Source organism: Pseudomyrmex gracilis, unplaced genomic scaffold, assembly GCF_002006095.1.
Source record: "Pseudomyrmex gracilis isolate BER0280 unplaced genomic scaffold, ASM200609v1 scaffold_49, whole genome shotgun sequence".
NCBI classification, from domain to species: Eukaryota; Metazoa; Arthropoda; class Insecta; order Hymenoptera; family Formicidae; genus Pseudomyrmex; species Pseudomyrmex gracilis.
The window spans coordinates 642,422-666,330 of record NW_018020633.1 but is presented as its reverse complement, the minus strand read 5'-3'; the positions used below and the strand labels follow the sequence as shown (position 1 = coordinate 666,330).

General features: G+C 41.3%; 2 protein-coding genes across 2 annotated transcripts; both read left to right on the top strand.

Annotated features, from left to right (window-relative positions):
- Window positions 1-562: 562 nt before the first annotated feature.
- LOC109853497 (oocyte zinc finger protein XlCOF6-like) lies at window positions 563-2,406 on the top strand. Its single transcript, XM_020425678.1, has 3 exons — window positions 563-721; window positions 992-1,139; window positions 1,299-2,406. The coding sequence occupies exons 2-3, from the start codon at window positions 999-1,001 to the stop codon at window positions 2,157-2,159; spliced, it is 1,002 nt and encodes a 333-aa protein (XP_020281267.1). The 5' UTR covers window positions 563-721; window positions 992-998; the 3' UTR covers window positions 2,160-2,406.
- A 16,263-nt stretch (window positions 2,407-18,669) lies between these two features.
- On the top strand, window positions 18,670-23,668 carry LOC109853500 (kinesin-like protein KIF20A). Its single transcript, XM_020425687.1, has 3 exons — window positions 18,670-18,752; window positions 18,819-23,014; window positions 23,158-23,668. The coding sequence occupies exons 2-3, from the start codon at window positions 18,947-18,949 to the stop codon at window positions 23,350-23,352; spliced, it is 4,263 nt and encodes a 1,420-aa protein (XP_020281276.1). The 5' UTR covers window positions 18,670-18,752; window positions 18,819-18,946; the 3' UTR covers window positions 23,353-23,668.
- The last annotated feature ends 241 nt before the right edge of the window (window positions 23,669-23,909 follow it).

Genomic DNA, 23,909 nt, shown 5'->3' with positions numbered 1-23,909 from the left:
CAGCTATGAATAGCGAATTGATATTTAGAATCTCGCGAATCTTGCTGTGCTTTTGTAATCGCATACTTATGACTTTATACATTTCTAATGTATTTTAAACTTTATACAAGTTAATTATTTGCGCACGATACATTTTACACATACAAATTATTATTAAATATATATTTAAATATTTGAGACTATAAAAAAAATTAATCTCGTCTTTCTCAATAAATGTGAAAATTTGTTGTAATCAAATTTTCTTAATGTAAATTTTTAAATAAAACTTATATAGAATATTCACGTTAAAATTACTGACATTTCGTAATTTTTCGAAGAAGTTTCGTACGCCGAGAATTATGTAAGATATTATAAGACATATTTGGGCACGTAACTACGTGTTGATATGAAGTAACATGAGGAAAATAGCCTCCGTGATAATCTATTTTGGTGAATACAAGGTTGTAACTGTGTTTGCAAACTTGGATTCTCCCGCGACTCCGCTAGGGCTCTTGTTGTCGTGTCGATCATCAAGGTCGATTGAACGACGGTCAATTCGGAGCTAGTACGATATCTTGTTAGTCGTGATCGGTATTTCGTATAGTACGTTTCGCAGTGTTAAGATATTACGAATTCGTAAGAATGTGTGAAGATTGTTGAAAAAATTGTATTTTTGACTGGAATAACGAGACGTTGCCGCTTATTTGGACACATTGGACTTACTTTCACGTCTTTTGAGAATGTAAGTGATAAAAATATTTATATAATTTTAATAATATATATTTCCGAAATACAAATCTCGGTCTTATATATTTTATATTGATTTTATTATAAATGTTGATAATTATATATAAAGGAATATTTTTATAGTTTATTCAATTAAAAATTATTTTATAAATTATAACTTAACTTTGTTTGTTATATACTTACGCTGTATAATATTTAAATTGTATGTTAAAATTAGTAATATTGTTATGAAATTTATTTTACAATCATGTACAATTTTTCACAGTATAAAGATGAGAATTAAAACAGCTCCGAGACACAGAATATTACATGATAATAATAAAATTGCATCTGCAACAAAAGATGCAAATGACAACACAAGTGCAATACAAGATTATTCTATAAAGAAAAAAGATAATAAGGACGTGCACCCGGTAAATATATATGATAATTTTTATATTGTAATTTTAACAAATTTTGCTTTTTTTTATCTTGCAAAATATACACACACGTACACATGTATAGTGTGTGTGCGTTTGATCAAAATTCTTTTCTAAAAAAAAGAAAATAAGATGCAAATGTGTGTTTATCAGACATATGCATCATCTTCAATGGTCTTCGTGCCGTCTACTATCTCGAGTAATGAGCTGACCTTGACTTCATCCACTGACACGTTACCACCACTCGCCGACTACGACAACAATAACGTGGAGGTCTTGAATCTGTCAACAAAGGATGGTTTGAATCAAGTTGATAATACCACGACAGATACTTCTAGCGAACCGGAGGACAAATTGAAGGATTCCTTTCTCTACAAGATCATGACCGATCCAAACTTTCTGGAAAACATACAGAGAAACAGACAACAACAAAAGAAATTTGTCTGTCTCTTTTGCAAAAAGGAATTTGTTACGTACGCGGAATTGACGAGTCACATGGATGCGAAGAGAGACGACAGCAACCAGATCGCTTGCTGCGCATGTAAGAAAACTTTTTCCGAGAAGAGATACTTGAAATACCATCGGAGATGTCATTCTGAGAGGACCAAGTTTACCTGTGATATTTGTACCAGGAAGTACACGAGAATGGACAACTTGACGAGGCACAATGTGCTACACGTGAACCCGGACAAGTTTTCCTGTACGATCTGCAACAGGACCTTCACGCGCAAGGATCTGCTGAATAAGCATCGGAAGAGCCATGAGAAGTGTAATCTTTACTGCGTGAAGTGCGGCAAGTATTTCAGGAGCATTGTCACACTCAAGAATCATCAGAGGATGCATGGCGATATATTGAACACTTCGGTGAATACGTGCGTTCCCAAGATCGAGATTTCAGTGTCTGCGGAAAATGTAGTTCGCAAAGTTGAGAATTCTGTTTCCGCTGAAAATACGGTCCATAAACCCGATAATGTAGCTTCGGTTGAGATTTCAGTTCGCAAATCTGAATCTTAAATAATTACATGTCAATTTTTGACGTTTTGTATTTTTTTTCTTTTTGAAAATAGAAAAATATTAAAATTAAAAACAAATAAAATTTATACATAACGTATAAATTTAAAATATAAATTTTGGTTGAGATGATAAGATTTGATTCTGAGACTCTAAACTGATAAATTTTTGAAATGAGATACAGCAACAATTATAAGCACAAGTAGTAGTAGTTTTGTTGAATTTATTTCTATAAAAGCTCTCAAACAATATTCCAGTAATATTAAAAAAAAATTGTAAGTACTTACAATATGCATACAATATATTATATTAATTAGTAACGTATGTATATTTGTTGTTTATGTTAGGTTACATTATGGTTGTGTTGATTACAATTCTGGAAATTATATTACTATTATGTATGTATAATTTAGTTAAAATCATAACAGACACGTTACAATTACATATATATTATATGTAACATAAAAAAAAATATATATATTTCTCTAATAATATTAAGTATATAATCTTTACAAAGTCTCTCTTTCCCTCTGAAAAATTTTGTTATTCTTTCTCTCTCATGTGCTCGAAACAATAAGAAATGCTACAGAAAGTACGACGTGTTTCGCGCGTAACTGCTTATATGTCCAATCACGAAATAGAACAGCCGCTATTCTCAGAAACCGCCGCTCTCTCGTCTCTTTTAGCATTATTCACTCAGTCATACATTTTTTCTTTATACCTCTCTTTCTCACTTGCAATTTAATGCAATTAAGTCGAGCGTTAAAATATCGTTCTTAATTCGCCAGCGGCACCCTTTGTTTTAAACGTGGTTTTAGCGCGAACGACTCACGTTGGAGCCTCTCTCGCTTTCTCTCTTTGTCCGCTTTACTTCCTCTCTCTCTCTTTCTTTCTCTCTTTTTCTCTCTCTTTCCTTTTCTCTCTTCTGCTAGACACAGCGCACAATTCGTTTTTCCCGTAAGAAATACATGCATGCCATCGTCGCGTTTTCATGCGCAATGCACGACTTTGACGCTCAGTTGCCACAAGCTCTCCCCTATTTCTCTCCTCGAAATTATAAATTATTTTCTACTTTCTTTTTTTTTTGGAAGGACAGAAATATAATGTCTTCACCGTGCATAAAATCATAGCAATATAATAGACGAGGATGCTTAAACCTTAGATTTAATCGGAATTTGGATTCTTTTCTCGCACACATCTGATATATATTTCTTATATACCTGAAGTACGCGTGTGTGTATGTGTTAAACAATTTTGTCATCTCAATTTAGAAAATATACAAAAACTCTAATAGCATCGTGTCGAAATCAATCACGTGTAAGTTTGTGTGTAGGTAGGTATTCCTTTCACTTTATCAATCTTCTTTCTCTCTGTACGCGACCATCCACAACTCGCTTCATATTCCCTTTGTTCACGGAATCCTAAAGAACTTTGGAAAAGGTTTTTCTGCTGCGGCATCGAAAGAAAGCTCAACGAAGCACTCAAAGATAGAGCAATAGAAGAGCCCGCCAATTTCCAGCGCGCTTTTCTCTCTCTCTCTCTCTCTCCCTCTCTCTCTCTCTCTCTCTCTTCTGTCATCCTGGAATTCTCCTGTGTCCCTTTGATCCACTTACTCGTCCAACGCGTATCGCGTATGCGGACTTGACCAAAAATGTAACGAAGTTTCCAGGAACGTCCTCGCAGAGAGGCCAGTACAGATTCTGCGGTCTCTTTGCCGAGCGTCGAACTCGGTTCTTGCTGGACGAACGATGCCCTCTCCTCTCGTGGCTCTCTTGCCGGTGACCTCTCCTCTTTTACTGCAATACACTTGAACGTTACCCAGGTACTCAGAAATGATTATGCATGGCGAGCGACTTATGCATATAATCTCAAGGAACGCTCTTTGAAAAACATATTCAATTTTTGCACAGACATTATTAATCTTTTCAAAATTATTAATGTAATTGTTTACGTTCGAATCTTTTCTTAGAAGTGATAGGTGTTTCTTTACAAGTAAATTTTATTTTTTTATGAGAAATAATTTTTTTTTCTTAAATTTATATTTTTGAAAGTGAGAGAGTGGAAAAGGTAAACTTTCTTTACTATAGAGTTAATCCGAGGAACGAATATGAGTTCTTATATAGATAGACATTTTAAAATTGTTTATCTCCTCATGTTGCTGCTTAATCTCTCCTTGTGCCGAAATTTAAGACATTATACCGTAGAAGAATCTCTTTGATGTCGCGCTTTACATGCAATATTTACATGCTATCGAGGGAAGACTTCAAACTTCTTAAAGATATTTTGAAGGCCCGCGAAGTACTTTCAGCAAGCTTGCTGCATTAAGAATTTAGGGGAGGGGCACGGTGGCATTTATTCATTCAGGCATTAATGAAAAGTCTGCGTGTGGCGATGCTTTGTGTTTGCAAAAGTCGACGCGAGAGACGAAATATTTTTTTTTCCGCTCGCCAGCTAGTTTCTTAATAATCAACTTTCTCGATGTTTTTATTTATTTACTTAAATAAGAAAATTATCGAAGAAAACAATTGAAAAATACAATTTTTCAAGTTTTACAGATGTTTGAAATAACGTTCTGTAAAAAATGATAAATTTTTCACATGTGTTATCTATCACATGAACATATCGGAGATTTTATGATTGTTCGTAACCGATTAATTACGTTCGATTAATTAGCCGTAATATTACAACGTTCACAAATCCAACGACCCGCGTACCGGAAAACAGGAGAGGAGTGGGAAGAAGAAGAATATAAAGAAAAACGCGCAAAGCTATAGAGCAGAGACTTTCCCACAATTTTAAAAACTACTAAGCATTCCATGTGTTTGTTTGAACGCGTACAATGCCATTAGAAGTGCCTTTTAGCCCTTCTATCGTCGTCGTCGTCGTCGTCGTCGTCGTCGTCGTCTACGTTGTCGTCTCCCGCGCGGCCAACCTGCTCTCTCTCGCCATCCTCTTCCCTCTCTAGGTCTCCCCCAACTCTGCTGTCGGAAAATCCGCTCGCGGCGAAACGCGAGGGCGTTCTATGTACGCAGTGCTGTTTTTCCACAGTTTTCATCTGGCACTTTGGCGCTCGTTTGCCCACGACCGCACGCGTGTGCGCACGTGTGTTGTACACGCGCACCGCTGTTTCTCGCTCCTTCAGTTGAGGTCATAACGTTTGTTTTCGTGCGTTGCATCGCCGAACGGGAAACCTTCCAAAATATCTAGAAGAAGATCAGGTCGGGCAAACAAGAATGAAAACAGCGGCGTTATCGATCGATACGACGGCGATTTAATTCGAATCAGGTACGATCGAATTGCATTTTTGAATGTCTGAAACTGATTTCTATCAGAACAGTACAAACATGTTAGGTAATTATTTAAAAAATTATAAAAATTGTAATACTGACGTTGATTTAATGTCTTTATTGTTAGAACTTACTTTCAAAGTAGCAGTAGAATGCTTATGTATAAATGTCTTGCTTTGCCTTCAAGTGTCTTTGTTGTTTATTTTATTGTATTGTCGCATCTGCATATCGCAACGTGTGTACGCGCGAACAAGAACTCGTTACAAAGACTTACGTGTATGTCCTTTGAGATTTGTGCTCGCTTATATTTTAATATTGCATCAATGCCCCGTGTCAAAGAGCACACCCTTCTTCGCCACTAATGTATACCGTTTGTATACTTTTTGCACTTCGATGAGTTGTTTTCTTCGAGCCTCGGTAACGCGCGACTGCACGTCTCGTGAATAATTAGCGAGTTCCTTCGAATGTTTTCAAAAATTGTACAATTTCACATTAAATCAACACGCGCTGGATCGTAATTAAAAAAGTAAAGCCTGCGTTTTTCAATCTGATGTGGTTTTATATATCGTATTTATTCAACCACAGCGGCAATTTTCCCTATTGAAGTTTTGCTTGATGTCTAATTGTTTATCTTGTGACTCGCAAATAAAAAATTTCAACAAAATCCACCGTATTTATCTTAACCACAAAGCATCACAACAAGGGGGCACAATCTTTCGTAGAAAAAGAAAGGGCGAGAGGAAGAAATCGCCTTGCTTACGCAAACGCGGCCAATAATCGCTGATAATTTATTAAGGCAAAAAATACTGGCGATTCGCCCTAGAAGGGCCTCAGCGTTGTTTAAGAAAATAAATATTTGATATCTCAAACAAAGACTCGGCTGTCCCCTCTCTCTTTCGAAGAGCCGACGGAAGAAACGAGTGGAAGATAAGGGTGAGGCCGCGATGAGGAAGGACCCGAGGATCGCAGCTAAAAAGTGTCGAGGGAGAGAAAGAGAGGGTCTCGGTAAGTCTCGGCCGCGCTTAAGGCGTCGGCGGGGGTGGCGACTCATTGGCCGTGAAATATGGGGTAAAAGGTTCGATAATTGATTACACAGATTTTTTATGCCGCAAGAAGCCTTAATTCTCGCCGCTACCCCTCGGAATAATTCTGCACCGGGAAACCTGAGCGACGAGGTTGGAATATCGAGTCTCTTTCCCGCGCCCTTACGAGGGAAGACAATCTCGCGTCGGCTCTTACAACCGGTTCGGAGATTAATCGAAATCGCGATTGTGCGCTTTTCACGGCCGACGACGAGAACGAGTCGGCGTATTGGTGAGATGTCCGCTTTATCGAATAAACGTCTCCACAGTAATCTTTCGTCTTTTCAAGAACATCGTTCTAGACTCTCAACTGAATATATTAGTTCATGAATAAAGAGCTATATTATCTTTTTTGCTGTCTCATTTTCCAGGTTTTCTAATTTACTTGTATTTTACAATTTTTTTCTCTACACTATTAATTCTTTTATTCTACAATCAGTATATTATTATTATTAGTGCATTAATAGTTGAAAATGCAAAAATTCTTGTTACCCTCAATATAAACATATTACGCGTGACTACACAGAAAGGAAGGAAATTAATATAGTACCGTGTGTGATAATCGCCTCTCAGCGTACGTGAAAAATTAACTGGGTAAACATCAAAGAACCGAATTCAAATAATTTCTCAACGAGCCATCAATGGACGACGATATTAAAGGGCGGTCGATGATACTGATACGTGAGAGCCAATATAGGAACAATGCCTTCTATTACACGAAGGGTGGCACGGCATATTTTCTGTGCGAAGAAACACGGGTTCTAATATTAATTTTTATCGAGATCCAAAGAGTGTACCAGAGGGGAGGTGCAATAGGGGAAGCTCTCTCGCGGTGCGCGCTTCGGAGACGCGTATATTGATTAAAATGTAGACCGTCGACCGAAGAACGCTTTGTCTCGCAGTGGAAAATCATCGCCACGCTAATTCGAAAATATCGACGCTCGGCGAGAAATTGCTGACAAAGAGGAAGAAAAAAAATTGCAACGAAAAGCGAGTAGATAGAGAAAGACGATTTGTATACCCCTCCGTTTTGTGTGTATGACCGTTCGATGGAAAAATATTACGCCACCGATATCGATAGCCTCTCGACTCCTTTGTTATTATACTAATTAAATTGCTTTTCTCTCTCCCCTTACGTTACCTCTTCCACGCTCGACCACATCGCCCATGGTCGTTTGAACTTTTTCTCCTTGTCGGTGCGATTCCGAAGGGCTTCGCCATCGATCTCTCGCTAAATGTACTAATTAATTGGCGCGAAAAGGGTTGTTCTCGATGCCAAAGCTTAACCCCGGGAGATTTTATCTCTCCAAGTTTTTTGGAGAATCGATTAATACACACTCACCGTACGTGTGCATATGTGGAACGCAATACGAGTGCTTAAAAAAAAAAATAATTATCTTTGCATTTCCAATGCGCGATCGCTGTCTCTTACGTCATAATAATGTAACGTTTTTCTCGCGAACTTTTTAGATATCCACATCTGTTGTAAAATTTATACCGTACCTCCACACGTGAAACTGTTCTTTCGGTCGTATAGCATGCAAAATTATTTCATCATACGTATTATTAACAAGCGCGCTTTTCACGGATGTTTTCCGATTCTGATTTTTCAGAGAAGAATTAAATTAGCATAAGAGCCCTTGGAAACACGGCAGAGGATGGATAATTCAATGATGCCACAGTGTTATACATTTCAAACATTCGTTTTAATTATGATACGAAGCGTACGGTAAGAATTTATGTTTTTCGTAATTACATGCGTAGCGGTCTTTTACATATGCGTTTCTCGCGCAACAAATCATATCATCCGCCGCCGGTCTCTCCTTCTCGTATGTGAATTTTACGTAACTCGAAAATCGCGGACACACAGGGATACACGTCATTCGCGTAACAGCTCCCGTTTTTGTGAATTCTGACGTTTCTGGATACACGGTCCTTCTTTTACACATAAAGAGGAATAAAGCAGACAGGGAATGGATCTTTATCCACAGAAGAACTATTATTGCGTGCATTTTTATAAATTTTATACCGACTCGTTTTTATTACATTTATTTTAATATACTTAACGTGGGGCATAATATGCCTCCGCGTGTAACGTTTATACACAATATATATACATATATATATATATATATATATGTATATATATATATATGTGTGTGTACATACGTGTATTTTAAAATACATAACGTTTTCTTTCTCTTTTCGTGTGTGTTCGTATTGCTATACACCGCTCTCTCGACGTGATACAAAAAAGAGAGAGAGAGAGAGAGAGAGAGAGAAAAATTTGCTGTTTATTTTTTTTTGTTTTACACAGAATTACTAGTTTCGTTAACGATGCAGACTCGTTTATATTTACAACGGCACTGCGCAAATAGCATCTTCCAATTGTGCTTGTGCACTATAGATGAGAAAGCAGACCAGTTTTTATTGCCTTTCTCATTACTTCGTTTCGAAGCTATAATATTCTTTCAAAAAGACGAGCGCGCAATGTTTCACCGCTATTATAAGCGACATGTTTGTGTCAATTATAACGACGCGAATACGGGCGTATGAATGGCGTAGGCGATATTGAAAGAACGGAGCGGCTCTCTCGCCGCGAAGACTTCCGTGCAATCTTCCAATCGGCGATACGACTTGGCATTTACACACGGATGTAGAGGAGTTGTGCATGCGTGCGCGTGTGTGTGCGCGCGGAATCCCGCGAAAGGAACGCGGACGAAAATTGATTCGATCATTGTCGCCGGGGCGGACGAACAGCGCGCGCGCGCACACGATATAGCGCGCTCTATAAATAGTGGCACCGATGATGAAGGCTTTAAATGAGATGATATGGCCTCTGATCGACCCAATCAATGCCTCCACTAAATCATCGTCTAAACTGACGGCCGCAACACCGCCAGCTAATGTACACACGTCGTGGAACGCTGGTGGGCGACCGGAAGAAGCCACTCATCCAGCGATTGCCGATGTATAGCGTCTTTATGAGGCCGTGTTACCACGAGTGTTCGTCTATGCAAGCCTGTTGTCGCACAATATCATGGCAGGCTATGCGCTTACAATATTGCGTATTACATACAATAGTCTGTTTCAGAAGCAAATTGTTTTTTTTTTTTTTTATCAAAATTTCTGCGCAACGTTTAGAAGAGTCAGTAAGAGATTGTGATTATTTATTTCGCATCATCATCAATCGCAATTTAAAAACATATACGCGCATTTAGGCATATCAGTTCAATAAAAGTCACTCAAATGGCAAAACACGACATTTTTACGATCGATCGACGATCGTAAGACACCGAATCGGCCATTGGCCGGTCGCATCTTAATAGACACCGCCCGAGCAATTGGGCATCGACTTTTCCATTAGCCGCAAAAGTTGTGGTCGGCTGTAACAACAAAATTGGCTATACCGAAAGGACATCGCGCCGTGCGATGTCGGTGGAGAAACGTTCCGACAACGAGGGTGCGCAAGGGGGTAAGCGTGAAGGTGGACCGGCGTGTGGGGGAGGGGTGACATTAATTCTCATAACATTTTACGAGGCGGTATCTGACCTGTGTCAAGTCCTTCCAACGCCTAGGAGTACGGTTTAGGAGTCATAACTCCCAATCACCCTAAGACATGCAGTCGCGAGCAATTCAGCCTTGGCACCAAGGTGACCAAGGTTCTCTCTTGAGTACAAGGAAGCTTGCCCGGCGAGCGTGCGGCCGTCCGCCTGTCTTCGACTTCCTCTTTTCTCACTTCACGCGACTATCTTAGCATATCACTGTCCCGTAAATTCTGCGAACGTTTGTGGTCTATTAAATAGTCCCGTCTGAATTGCAGCTGAAATTTTTATAGCAGCAACTGGCTGAAAGTTCGAGTATTATCCGCGTGGTTGCGATATTTTTAACCTATTCAAACAAAAATATAATACGCTAATGTCTCGCATTCGTAAACGCGACAGAAGAGACAGAGAGAAAGGAAAGAAGAAAGAATGAGAAAGAGAGATGCAGAGAGTGGTGAAACGCGCCTCGTTAACGGAACGGAGAACACAGGGGATGTAGTAAGGGATGCCGGGAGGTGAACGTCGTCGTTAAACCGTACCGGGAATATCGCCGTTCAATTTCGTTCCCCGCGCTTAAAAAAAAAGAAGTAGAGAGAGAGAGAGAGAGAAAAGAAGAAAACCGCTCCCGCCGCTCGTCGTATCGGCCGACCGGAGTTCTTTTTGATCTCGCTAAAGAATTCATTAAGTTTTGCGGGCGCGGTTAGGTATTAATGCGCGGGGGTGGGAAATGCGCGCGGCACGTTTTATGCTCGCTCGAGCGCGAGTCAGGCCGTAGAGAAGAGGCAGGTGGAGGAGGTGGATCTCTCTTTTCTCTGCCTCCCTTTGTCTGCCCTCCCATTGCTGCTGGCGTCGTTTCTTGTACCTTTGCGCGATGCTTGACTATCGATGGCTCTTTAATATTCGCGCGTGGAAGGCTTGCCATTTCTTCTTCGCTCTGTGATAAACTTAAAAAAAGAATTTGTTTCAGTCGTTTCCTTAAATTTAGCATTTAACATTTTTCACAATACGATGCGCGCACAATTGCGCGTAGATTTTACAACGTGAATGCACGCAATCGTAAAAACATACTTTTGAAACGTCAATTTTGAAATTGGTAAAGTGCAAGTGAATATTCTCTACTTCATACTTATATAAAACGTAATAGTACATCATGATTTTTCTTCACCTTGCGCGTTGATAAGAGAGAAAGATCAGTACGGAGGTGGGCTGGAAAATATTAGCTGGACGATAGAGATCGGCTAGGAAGCAGGCAAGGTTAGGTCACCCCCCACGTCGGTGGAGTGCATTTGGCCATCAAATAACATCGGCAGTGCCTATAACCGGCTTACGTCCCGACATAAAGTCGGCTTGGCCTTCTCTTCCTTCTACGTTCTATCCTAGCACTGCCATCTCGAACCACTAACTCGTGATCAACCCGCCTAACCATCGTCGAACTACCGCCGTATCAGGAGTTGCGGCTCTTGGGAGGCTTAAGCTCGCGATATCAGTTGATTGGGTCTAGCAAGTATCGCCGGAAAGAAAATTTCGTCGACCTCGTAAGAAACTTGGCGATTTTATAAAAATTTCTTTTTCACAAAGATTGAGAGAGAAAGAGAGAGAGAGAGAGATACAGAAAAAAAAGAGATAAAGAAAAGAAACATATTGTTTATTCTGCGATATTGTTTATTCTAAATAAATTATCTGAGTTTATGTAGATGCAACATAATTGCATTTGCGCGATTGAAAAACTTCATTAAAATACGAAAATTACTTTCGAAAGTATATAGTACAATATTTCACGTATATTTATGCCATTTTTAATGTTTTGTTTCTTATTAAAAAAAAGTTTTTGATGCTAAAAATAATTACCTACGCGAAATGTCTTCGTTTAATGTTCCAGTTTAGAACACCCGCTAGTGGCACTATCCTCCGGCACTTTTCGGTTTCCCCGATATTTCCAATTAAACTTTGCACGCTCTATACAGGGCAATACTTTCCCGGATTAGCGAAGATACAGTACAGAGTTTGCGGTAACCTTGCCGTTGATACCGAGAGAAGGCGTCCCGACGAGGGGACCAATAAGTTGCCAATATCGGCATTACCGTCGCACTGAGCGCAATATAAACGTTTATGACCCAATGTGCGTCCCCAACCAAGAGCTGACCGCCCTCGTTCCCTCGCTCTTCTACCAGCAGTTCTCAAACGCGCGCGTGACATTTGTGCGTCTCTGTGTGTTGTTCTTACGTAAATAGTTCTGTTTGTTTTGCGATCTTAGATTTGTTTTCGATGACAAAAAGAAGTGCAAATAAATGAACGATTTTCATTTAACTCCGCGTGCGAACTGAACAAATACAATTGTTTTTTTTTTTTTTTTTATTAATCATTTCTTTGTGAGTGTTCGCGAGCAATTTCACACACATTGGAAAGAAATGAGAACAACTGTCTCTGGTCCGTAGATATCTATAAGACGTGAAATGAAAGAAGGGTGGACATCAGTAGCCGATGCTGCCTCGACACAAGCTCCGTTCTTCTTTCGTTAAACTTGCGTCGTGACTGGCCGTTGTCAATGTGCGTCAGAGAACGTACCTACGTCGATTACTCGTTGTTCAACTCGTACGGTGTGCGGGCGTGCGGTTGTGTGAGTGCGTGTCCTGGACACTTAATGTTTCTCTATCTATAGCGGTCAGGTCGGGACAGCCGGGGATATTGTTATATATGACATTGTGGAGGACCCCCGAGTAAGAAAAGGCGAGGAGTAGAGCTCTACGAGAGATATCGCCCGCCACCAATTACCGCCGACCAAGAGTTATTGAAAAGATCTCCCCACGGGAGAAGCCCCGTGGAATCGCGGCTTGGTCAGTCTAATGAACACTGATTACAGTTAGGCGAGCGCCCGTTGATGATTTGTGGACAGATCGTGGACCAGGTTGACCGAAGTTGTTTCGCGCTACTGAGACGATTTTTTTGCGTTTCTTGATTTGCGCGACACACTGAACAAAACATATATACGTCGAGAGAGAAATGTTACGCGACAGAGGTGCATTTTATTTCGGACAGATTTTGCGACGAACTAAAGCCACTTAAACTGTGTAATTTCACAGAATATTAGCGAAACGTTCATCGTATCCAATTATTGGCTCTCCCTTTGTTGCGTCGCATCGGGAAAACGATAAGTGACGGGAAGAATTTGCTCTCTCATTCCTCCAGTACACAGTAAGTATCCCCCTCCTCCTCTAACTGGATCCGATAAACGACATAATTCGCTAACACCTCTAACTCCTGATATAACAGAGTATTAGTTTTGATGCTGTCACCCCTCCCTCCCGTTCTTCTCCACGTCTCGTGTAAAATCGTTCGACGGATATGCCTGTAGCGTGTACGGAGTTCCTCTTTACCAATTTTCCTCGCCGAAGCTTCAACGTCTTTGATCAGCTCCGCAGCGACGCTCCCATAAGCCGCCTTCATGCAGCTGCCTATATCGACTATGCGCGATCCTTGCATTAAAATTTGTTGTTGTACAAACATTGCCTAAAGTTAGAACCAGCCGTCGCCACTAATTAAATAACTATTTATAAGCAAGTAAGTGAGAGAGAGAGAGAGAGAGGTGTGTGTGTCATGAGGCATTTTCTCATCAAATATTATAACGCGTAAAGAAAATTTTTGTAGTAAAGTGTATCGTTCAGAAACTATTTAAAGTCAGCTGAGATCGTATAAAATTTTTCGGCTCATAAGAGAGATCGTGCATTAAAAATAATACATTTACTACTATATTTACATAAAAATCAAAATACATAATATATGTTGAAAACGTTATTAATTAACATACGGATCAACTTGGAAATTTCGCGAGTTCCTAGCGATGATCGGCGAAGTCTTACGCCAATGAGGCGGGCATTAATTATTCCCTTTAGATTACGCCCGACACGATCCGGTAAGATCTCCTATCCCCATCCCGTTGCGTCGCCATCAATTTCGTCCCTTTCTCCGTGCAATAACTGCGATCTTCCGTCTCTCTCTCTTTCTCTTTCTCTCTCTCTCTCTCTCTCTCTCTCCTGTTCCTCCAGGAAGCGTCAGAAAATCTGCTTCGCCTCATCGATGGTAATGCCTCCTTTTACGATCATCATATTTATAAATATAACCTCCCCTCCCGTTCGCAATCTCCGTGGCCGATGAAAGGATCCTGTTAATTGGGAATACTGATGCCGGCACGAAGGCGAACTATATCGAATCGATCTCACCCCTCTGTCGTACACCGCGCCGCGTCCCGCGTGCTCATCTATCCGCCCACCCACGAGATCACGACAGCGGATAAGACCCGTGGGATGCCGTCAAAGGGAGCTTATATTTATGAGACTTTTGGCAAACAAATGGATAAATCTAATATCTTCGAGGCGAAATGGCCGAAGCCGCTTGAGAAACTGATGTCTAGAGACATGAATTCAACCATCGTCTTGTGATATGAAGCTTGTGATGGATTTTTCGGCTCCTTCAGTCAAGAAAAAAAATGTATCGTACATGTAGGTCTCCGACCATATTTATTGTAATATAAAGCCGCGTTGTAGAAATGACTTAAGAAAAAACATTGTTTTTTATCAAACAATTTACTAAAAATGGAAACACAAGAAGTGATAAAAATACTTAGAAATTTACGTATTTCTTTCATGTTGTATTTAATTTTACGAAAAATCTGACAATTTTATCTGAAATAAATATAGGAATTAGTGATGATGTTAAATATTTTATTTGAAACAATGTTTCGTAAATGTTTGCGCAACACTCTTCGCAAATTCTCGATCAAAATTGATCACGATTGCATTAGCTCATATATACGAACAGGACGGACAGATGTTTGTCGCAATAATCCAGTCGTAGCTTCGAGCGGAAATGACGCGCGCTTATAACGACGATCTCACCGATGATCTCACAGAGATGATACGCGGCGATAGGGATCGCTCCTCGTGCTATGAAATTGTTTAAAAACGAACGAACAGTGCTCTCACATGGTTGGACATCATCGCCCTAATGACGCCAACTGTCACTAAAGACCCTTTCGATCATGTGCTCGGTGATGCGTCTTAATTGGTCTGCAAGTCGTTCGTTATTAACGCAGAAAGTGACAGTAATGTGAATATTATCCCGTTCGCGATTGCATCCTTCGTCGCAGGTAATTCGAGAACGATGCAGTTTTTACGTTTTATGATGATAATTAGATTTTGCCGGAAATCGCACACTTATGCGAGATTACAACGAGAGTGTCCGCGCGCGCAATACACACGTAGGTACTTCTCGTCGGACGATATTTATGAGTGGTTTACCAGTTTCTTGGATCACGATCATCGTCAAGATACATAGACAATCGTTAACGTTTGCGGTAACGCACATATATATTATCTGCCCTACAATTATCAAGCCATAACTCACTCACTCTCCGCTGCATCTAATTACAACCGGCTGATTACAACCGGCGATTCGCTTTAATAACGATACCGCGCGGTTATTTGGAATTTTTGTTGCGCGATTAAATGCTGCTGCGAATTTATGCGTAATTTTGCGTCACACGTTTCGAATTTGTGTTATTTTTCGCAGCGCGCAATGTCCATTAATCTCGATAAATCGCACCCGTATATACTCGCGAATCGTCGAGGTTAATGGACGTCGCGCCCGCGCGCGCGCGCGTACGTAAAACTATCGGTACTCTCCTCTGTGATTCGCGTTCGTTCGCACATCTCGATAAAACGCGCGGCAATAACTGCGACATCTTTTATTAACGCGATCTCGAATGCGTTCACAGAGTCGCATTATCGCAAATACATAACTAGCATCAGCGACGATGCGTATCTTTAACCGGGATCGGTTGAAGCCGTCTGGGTCGGTTAGCCGTTGTCTCTAGCGGCATTTATAACTCATCATTATTATTTGAGTTGATTTGAAACACGCGCGGTAGGTTTCCTACCGTCCCTCTTCGCATGCGACCGTCGCCATCGTCATCATCATCACTCTTCCTTACGCGCCGCCGCGCGACTCCGGCAGCTGCCACGAGACACGCATCGACGCACACACGCGTCTCGCGAGCGTGCACGCGAGATCGAGTGTAATAAAATCTATCGACAGATCGATCATCGCATCAGTATCACTGGTTCGGTATTGCCGCCTCGAAGCGATGAACCTTGCAGCCGAATACACACAACGGCGGTGTTAATTAATTAATCATCTCGGAGTAATTAAATTGTAATAATATAGTCGCGAATAATAGCGAGGAGAGAAAGAGAGAGAGAGAGAGCAAACACGTGCGTCGGTTACTACGTGGCAATTCTTAATTACCGATCGTGGATTAAACCTGGTCAATAGTTTATGCAGATGTGCTCGTTACACAGCTGCATCGTTTCTCGCGCAAAAGTGAGAATTCTTAAAGCTGTGTGTGTGTGTAGGTATAAACACAAGTGCCGTAGTTTCAAAAATATAGAGAACGTAAAAGTGTTATACACACGTCTTTTTTTTTTTTTTTATCATGGAATTACTTTTTTTTGTGCACAAAATATATTACGCAACATAAATTCGTATCTAGTAATAGCGTATTTGTGTAATGGACTTTGTGTGCATCTTACTTACCGCGGAAGATCTTTCTCTCACGATGACGGCAGACAGGAAACGTTTTGCGATAGGAGAAATGGGAAAATGCTAGACAGAACAATGCCGATTCCTGAAAAGAAACTCGAGGCGCGCATTCCTATCGTTCGAAACGTGAGTCGAGAAGAGAGCCTCGGTCGAATATTATTGGTACCGTTCTCCAGCGCCATCAAAAGTGCCATAAAAGACGCGCTCGGCAATGGCCGGCGGGGCCACCACCGGTGGCAGGGGCACCGGGTGAAATTTGTCAGTATTAAATAAATAACCCATAAAGGCGGAACATCAATCCACCGTGGAGGCATTAACGCCCGATATAGGGGGAGAGGGAGGAGGAAAGGCGAGAGGCAACGGCTGTTATTTTTCATACACCAGCAACATCTTATATACGAGCGCGCCTATATATTGGCGTTCGCGCGTTCTCCTTCTCGCCGTAAAGGAGAAAGGACCACCCCTCGCTTCTTGTTCTTTCCCACTCTCCCATCTTCTTCTTCTTCTTCTTTTCTTTTCTCTTCGAGGTTTTTACGAGCGGCACGTTGGACCGTATCGCGAGTTACGCCGTAGATCAAAAGTGATGTGTCTATTATGACGTAAATACTTAAGATCCCTCGAGTCCCTGTTATGGCTTGGCCAAAGTTTCGTCTCTCGATACACGATGCCGCGATTCGAGTTTCCTCGCAAGTTCGTTCGAACATGCTTCTATCACGCAACATCGCAACGCGAAAAAAACAAAATAAAAAACAAATGAACAAAACTTCGTACGTGAATTTTATTTCATATATGAAATGAATGTATAAGTCAATAATAACAAAATATATTATTATAATATCACAATAAAAAACAACACGTGACTTTACTTTAGTCACGTGTCTTCAAAAACTCCTCACTTCTCAATCGTATGAATTTCGCGTATAAGAGGCACGATTTGCCTTTCAAGTTTATAATTTTGTAACTTGATTTCCACAATTTGTGTTATTTATCGCGCTATTTTTAATAATTGAAAAATACGGACGTGTGTGTTAATTATTAATTACGTGTAAAGGACCACCGAGGATGCGGATGTGGCGCAGCGGCGAACTTTAATCCGGCACGAGAGACACGGTCGAAGACGCGCGCGTGCGATGAAGCGATATATACACCCGAGGGAGAGTCGGCTAAGACGAAAAGCGAAATCCCGGCAGAAGGACCGCTTTGGCGGCGGAAGGGCCGTCGCACTGTCGATACAAGGGGTCGATTGTGGCTTGAAAGGCACCGCCGATCCAACGGCGCTCGGACCGCATTCGGCGGTCAGGCCGGTGCACGAAGCACAGTGGTCGACTTGTGCCCGCGATACCGATTCCGATGCCGAGATTACGGCGGATTTCGCGCATCACGCGGCCCATCTCGGTGGTGCGGGGAACGAGAAGCCGCAATGCGCCGCGGCTGCTATTAGCTTCGGCTTTGATTGGCTGCGTTTAATGAGCCGAGCGACACGCGTATAAATTGCTGCTTGCTGCCTGTCTTTGAAGATATTTCGAGGCGGTCGCGCGGGTGGATCTCTCCTTCCCGACGTCGTCGCGCCAACCTATCTCGCTCTCTTTTCTCTCCCTCTCTCTCTCTCTCTTTCTCTTTTTCTCGCATATTTTACCATCGCCGAATTTCTACAAGTCTGTATTTGTTCGTTAGACTACGCTTTGGCGACAGATGAATGCGTTCGAAAAAGAAAACGTGTCTCTTGGTGAGTTAGATGTTCATAGGGTGATTTTGTTACATTCTTTTATATATATATATATATAATCGTTGTACCTCTATATGTATATAAATAGTCTTTCTTAAACCTCCATTTTTGCTTGTAAAACACAGTGTAAAATATTTTGTACATTGTCAACACAACATATGTGAATTTGCACATGTGTACGTATGTTTATTTTATTACATCTGAATACAGTTTCAATTGCTGTGCGAATTGAATCACAGCGCAGCAAATATCGAAAGTCACAGCAGACTTGTGTGTGAATTGTGTTGTAAAATTGAGGATATATCACGCGGAAATAGTCAAAGAAACGTATCAAAATCTTGAAACGTATCAATGATTTCACAGTAAGCAAAAACTTCTATATGCAAATGTTTAAATAATACAAAATACGTTTTTTAAAAATATTTCAGGAAACAAAGTAAAAACATAAACATGAGAAGTAACCTCTATCGTCAGTAATCAAATTGTGAAATTTAGAACACCAACCACGTAACAATAATCGCTTTGTTGTAAATTTGAACGTACATTGAAATTTAATATGACACCAATCGGAAAAACTTCCTCGAGGAGAAATTCCTTCGCCAAAACCAAACACACTCGTGATACCGAGACGAGCCAATGCCTTTCGCCGCAATGCACCAAGAAGATCGAATGTTGTGTGGATATCGAACCAATACCTTTGCACACTCGCAAGATCTCCAATTCGACGGTTCAGATGTACCTGAGAATAAAACCAGTAGTCAAAGAAGACAACGTTTACAATATACTCACCGAGACAACTATCTCGACGAAATTTCCGTCGTTCGAGAATAACATTCGTAACTCGAAATCCGCAAAATCGAGCGAAGTCACCAGCAGACGACACGTTTTTACGAAGATCTTCGGATCAGAAACTTCGCAAGCGGAGATGTTCGAGAGATCCATAAAACATCGGGTCGCGCAGTTGCTCGACGGCAAAAGTTCGACCATCATGACTTACGGCACGAGGGATTCCGGAAAGACTTACACGCTGTTCGGCACGTCCGCGTCGCCCGGCATAATACCGCGCAGTATCGAGCTCGTATTTTCGACGATAAACTGCACCCTAACGCCCTGGTACAAGCCCACGTGTCGAAACACCGTGATCTGGCTCGACGAGACCGCGCAAACCGAAGAAACGCGATGGAAGACGCGGGTGTTGCGATCGATGGACGTAAACCAGATATACGCGGAGGCCAGGAGATCTCTGAACAACTTAGAACCGGAGAATGCGGATCCCGAGGAGGAGTGCCACGGCGAGTCGATGTACGCCGTGTGGGTGTCCTTCGCGGAGATTTACAACGGAAACATTTACGATCTGTTGGACGACACGGAAGAACACTCCCCGTTGAGATTAACCGCAAACAGCGAAGGACGATCTTATGTTTGTAGTTTGCGGAGGGTGCACGTCATCACCGCGCTTGAAGCGTGTCAGATCGTTCTGGCCGGCCAGTCGAGAATGAGCACCGCTGCGACGCCGTCGAACCCGAAGAGCTCTCGATCGCATACAATTTTCACGATGACGTTGCTGAGATACCAGAAGAATCGCGCGCCGGACGACGTAGTACTCAGCACTCTCGCTTTTTGCGACCTGGCCGGTTCCACGCAGTTCAAAACGCATCAAGAAAGATCGCAAACGCGCGAAGCGAGTAACATCAATAATAGCCTGCTGGTGCTCGGTAGGTGTCTCAAGGCTGTGAGTCAGAATCGGGTAGCGCCTTTTCGCGATTCCAAGTTGACGAGAATATTTCAACGCGCACTTTCGGGACAGGAGAGTTTGAGCTTTATCGTAAACGTCGCTTTTACGTCTAATCTTCTCAATGGCGAAGTACAAAATACGTTTGCGTTTTGCGCTACAGTTCGCAAGCTGCTGATCGACGTTCACGGGAGACGCGAACGATCGTGCGAAGTCGACAATCGCGTCCTGAATGCAGATAGTGACGTCATTACGCCACCGTCCGTTCATCAAACTCGTTGTTTATTAGCGGAAACCGCGGAGACGTCTGGTCGCGTTGATTCGGCGGCGTATAAAAATCTGCAAGAGGAGAACACGAGACTGACGAAAGAATTGAAAGCGACAAAAAGCGATATTTTAAATCGCGAGTACGCAATTCGACAAGAACTGGCCGATCATTACTCACGCGTGATTCAGGATTTGGAAGCGACTTACAAGGATCATGCCAAGCAAATCGAAAACGAAGAGCGCGATCTGCTGAAATGGTCGGTTAAACAGATCGAGGACTTCTACGAGGAGCGCATCGATAACTTGATAAGGCGCAAGAAGAGAAAGCGGGAAGACGGCGACGATTATATTGAGAATAATCGCACGCTTCATGCGGAACTTGGGGCGGAAAATACGCAGGTCACGTCCGAGGTACTGGTTTTGAAGGACGCGGTGAAGAAACTGAGAAAGGAGAACAAAGCGATTCTTTGTGAAAGGAACAAATGCTGCTTCGAATTGGCGCTGATAACTGACGAATTGAAAAAGTTTCGACAGTTCACGCAAGCCGGAATTCGCAAGTGGGGCGGCAACAGTGGGAACATCGACGATGACGCCGAGTGTCTTGTGAACAATCTGGAACGACTGATGGACGAGAAACTGAAGAGAACCGAGAAAACGCTCGAAGAAATGAACAAATATATCGGCGCGATAAAGAACAAAGACGCCGAGGACGCTGCAACGAACCGGGAATTGCCAAAATCGCAGAATCTTCTCGACAACGCTCTGATGAAGATAACGGAGTTGGAGAAAGAGCTAACGCGCAAAGACGCTTGTATCGTCGCGCTAAAGCTTCAAACAGAGATTCAAGAAAAACAATTTACCAAAGTTCAAGAACGTGATCCGCAAAATAAAAGTGTCGCGGACAAACTCGACGAATGGCTGAACGTTTCAACGTTATTTCCGTCGCAGAATCAACTCGTCGCGGAATCAACGAAGAAAACGTTTCTGAATATATCCGATATCGATCGCAAAAGTTTCTTCGAAAGCAGCGTGGATTGCAGCGTAATTTCCAGATCGAGCGACAGAAGCAGCAAAGATGATTCGGGTGTGAGCAGTGGATTACGAGACGGAAGGTCTACCAGCGTAAGTGACAGTACGAATATCCGCGAGAATGAAGACAAGTGCACGCAGACTTGCTTCGTCGAGAATGATAGCCGTATTACGACGGAGGAAAGCAACGTTGTACGACGCGAGACGACGGATTGCGCGAACTCGAAGCGACAGAATCACAAAGAGACATCGCACATTGACGAATTATCTCAAAATCTGGAAACTATCGGGGATGTGATTTCCGCGTTAAATGAGGCGGCTTGTGTGAACGAGCGCAATATCATTCGGCACGAATGCGAGTTAATGCACAAGGAAGATGTGTTGAAACTAACCGAGGAGGAGAAGAAAAAAATTGCGATCTGTAAAACTAACGATTTGCCCGAGGCGAAGGACAAAATGGAAATGTACGAACTCAGTGAATTAACTAGTAAATTAAGAAGTAAGGAAGAAAATAAAAATCGGACTTTCAAGCGCTTGGAAAGTTACGTGGACTTCAACTTCTTCGAAAATAAAATATCGTTGATGCGCGATCAATTAGATAAGGCGTCTGGTAAATGTTTAAATGAGCATTTGCCAAGAATTGAAAGTTTGGAGGAAAAATTGCTGCGGAAAAGTTTGCGGATAAACGAGCTTGAAGAAAAGATTGCTCAAATGCGAGACGGATTCTCAAAAGGCTACGAGTTATTCGAGAAGATACGCGACTTCGAGATCATTGTGAGCAGATGGCAAAGGGACAGGAACAATCTTTACAAACGGTTGTGTGAATGTACGGAGGACCAGCTCAATCTCGAAGAGAAATTAAAGAGATTAACGATAAAACTGGCGGAAAGAGGAAGCGAGGTTATTTCATTGAAAAGTCAAGTACGCGGTATAACAGATTCGAACACGACAAACGGTGTAAAGGTCAGAAATTTAAATGATCAAGTTGCCGAGGCTGTTGAGAGTATCAGTTTGATTAAGACTGATCTGCAATGTTGCAAAGATCTGCGCAAAAATATTGAGAACGTCATGAAGATGGAAATTGACGATCTCAGATCTTGGTTATCGGATTACGAAAATAATACAAAGTTTTTGAATAAAATATGTAAGATCTACGACGACAGTAGGGATGAGATAACTAGTTTGAGGATGCAATTGCAACACAAAGAATTGGAAATAGCTCTGCTTACAAGTGACAGAGACGTTGCGATACAAAAACATGAGATTTTAACTAACGATCTTCGAAAAGAAATTGAAGAGAAGATCAAGCACAACAAAACTGTTGCAAACAGTTCGGAAGAATTTCTCATTAAAAATAACGCGATATGCGAAATTATCGATTCTGGGAAAATTGCATCAAACGAGAATGAAAGACAGTCGCGAGAACCTTTAAAAGTACGCGAATCGAACTGTAGTTTGGCAAATGGCGTGTGTTCAACATCTAAAGACGCTAGATCGGAGGTGGTAAACGTATCGTCAGCTTCAAGTGAAAATTTCACAACCTCTTTCGACGACAAAGATGACGCCGATAGCAAAATCATTAACGATTCGTGTCAGGTTTGTTTCAATCTATAAAACCTACAAAGTAATAAAACGCTAGATGAATCATTTGAGATTTATATAAACTTGAAATAAGTTTAATTTTACGGACAATTTTGAAATATGCAATGATTTTTACGTTATTTGTTCACAATTTTTAGGATAGAAATGTAACGTTGACCCTACCTTTTGTGTGTGAAACTAATCATCTCGAGTTAGAACTGTACTTCGATCTGAAGTCGTCGAATAAGAAGAGGAAAGAATTCGACTGGATAGAAATCAGAAAAATAGAAGTTACAAAACCAACACTCTCGCAACTTTTCAGAAATTCAAACAGTGATCCAGAATCCGAATGAACAACATATAGCAATAATTAATAATGTGTAATGATAATTGTTGTACATATTTGTTTGATTACGCGTGAGTTTTAAAATAACTTGTGACTTCTATTTTGACATTTATTTAAATATTTTTGTTTTATTTCTATTTTATGTGTGTGTGAAGTGTTGTGACTTACGTAATTGTCAAATGCGTTGAAACAAGTGTTGCATTGTTTATGTAATGATCACAGACGTGTCATATATCTGTTGTTAGATGTATAACAGAAAAACTTGCACGTTTCAAGCGTTATAATTTAATTGATTGTACTGTGTCGTTTTTTCTTTTACACAAACGTTTGTAACAAAAGACTTCACTTAATTTTACGTGAAATTATTTTATAAAAAAATACAATCTGTAAAGTTACACAAACGTCTCTTCGTATGTTATACTTATAAAATATTACAAAACGTCACGTCGATATCTTGTTATAGAACTATGATCTTGTACGAGGCAGTAGAGCGCGATTATCGATTGGGAATATTAACGCTATCATCAGGCGTTCCCTCGAGACAAGATCGTGTGTAATAGCAAA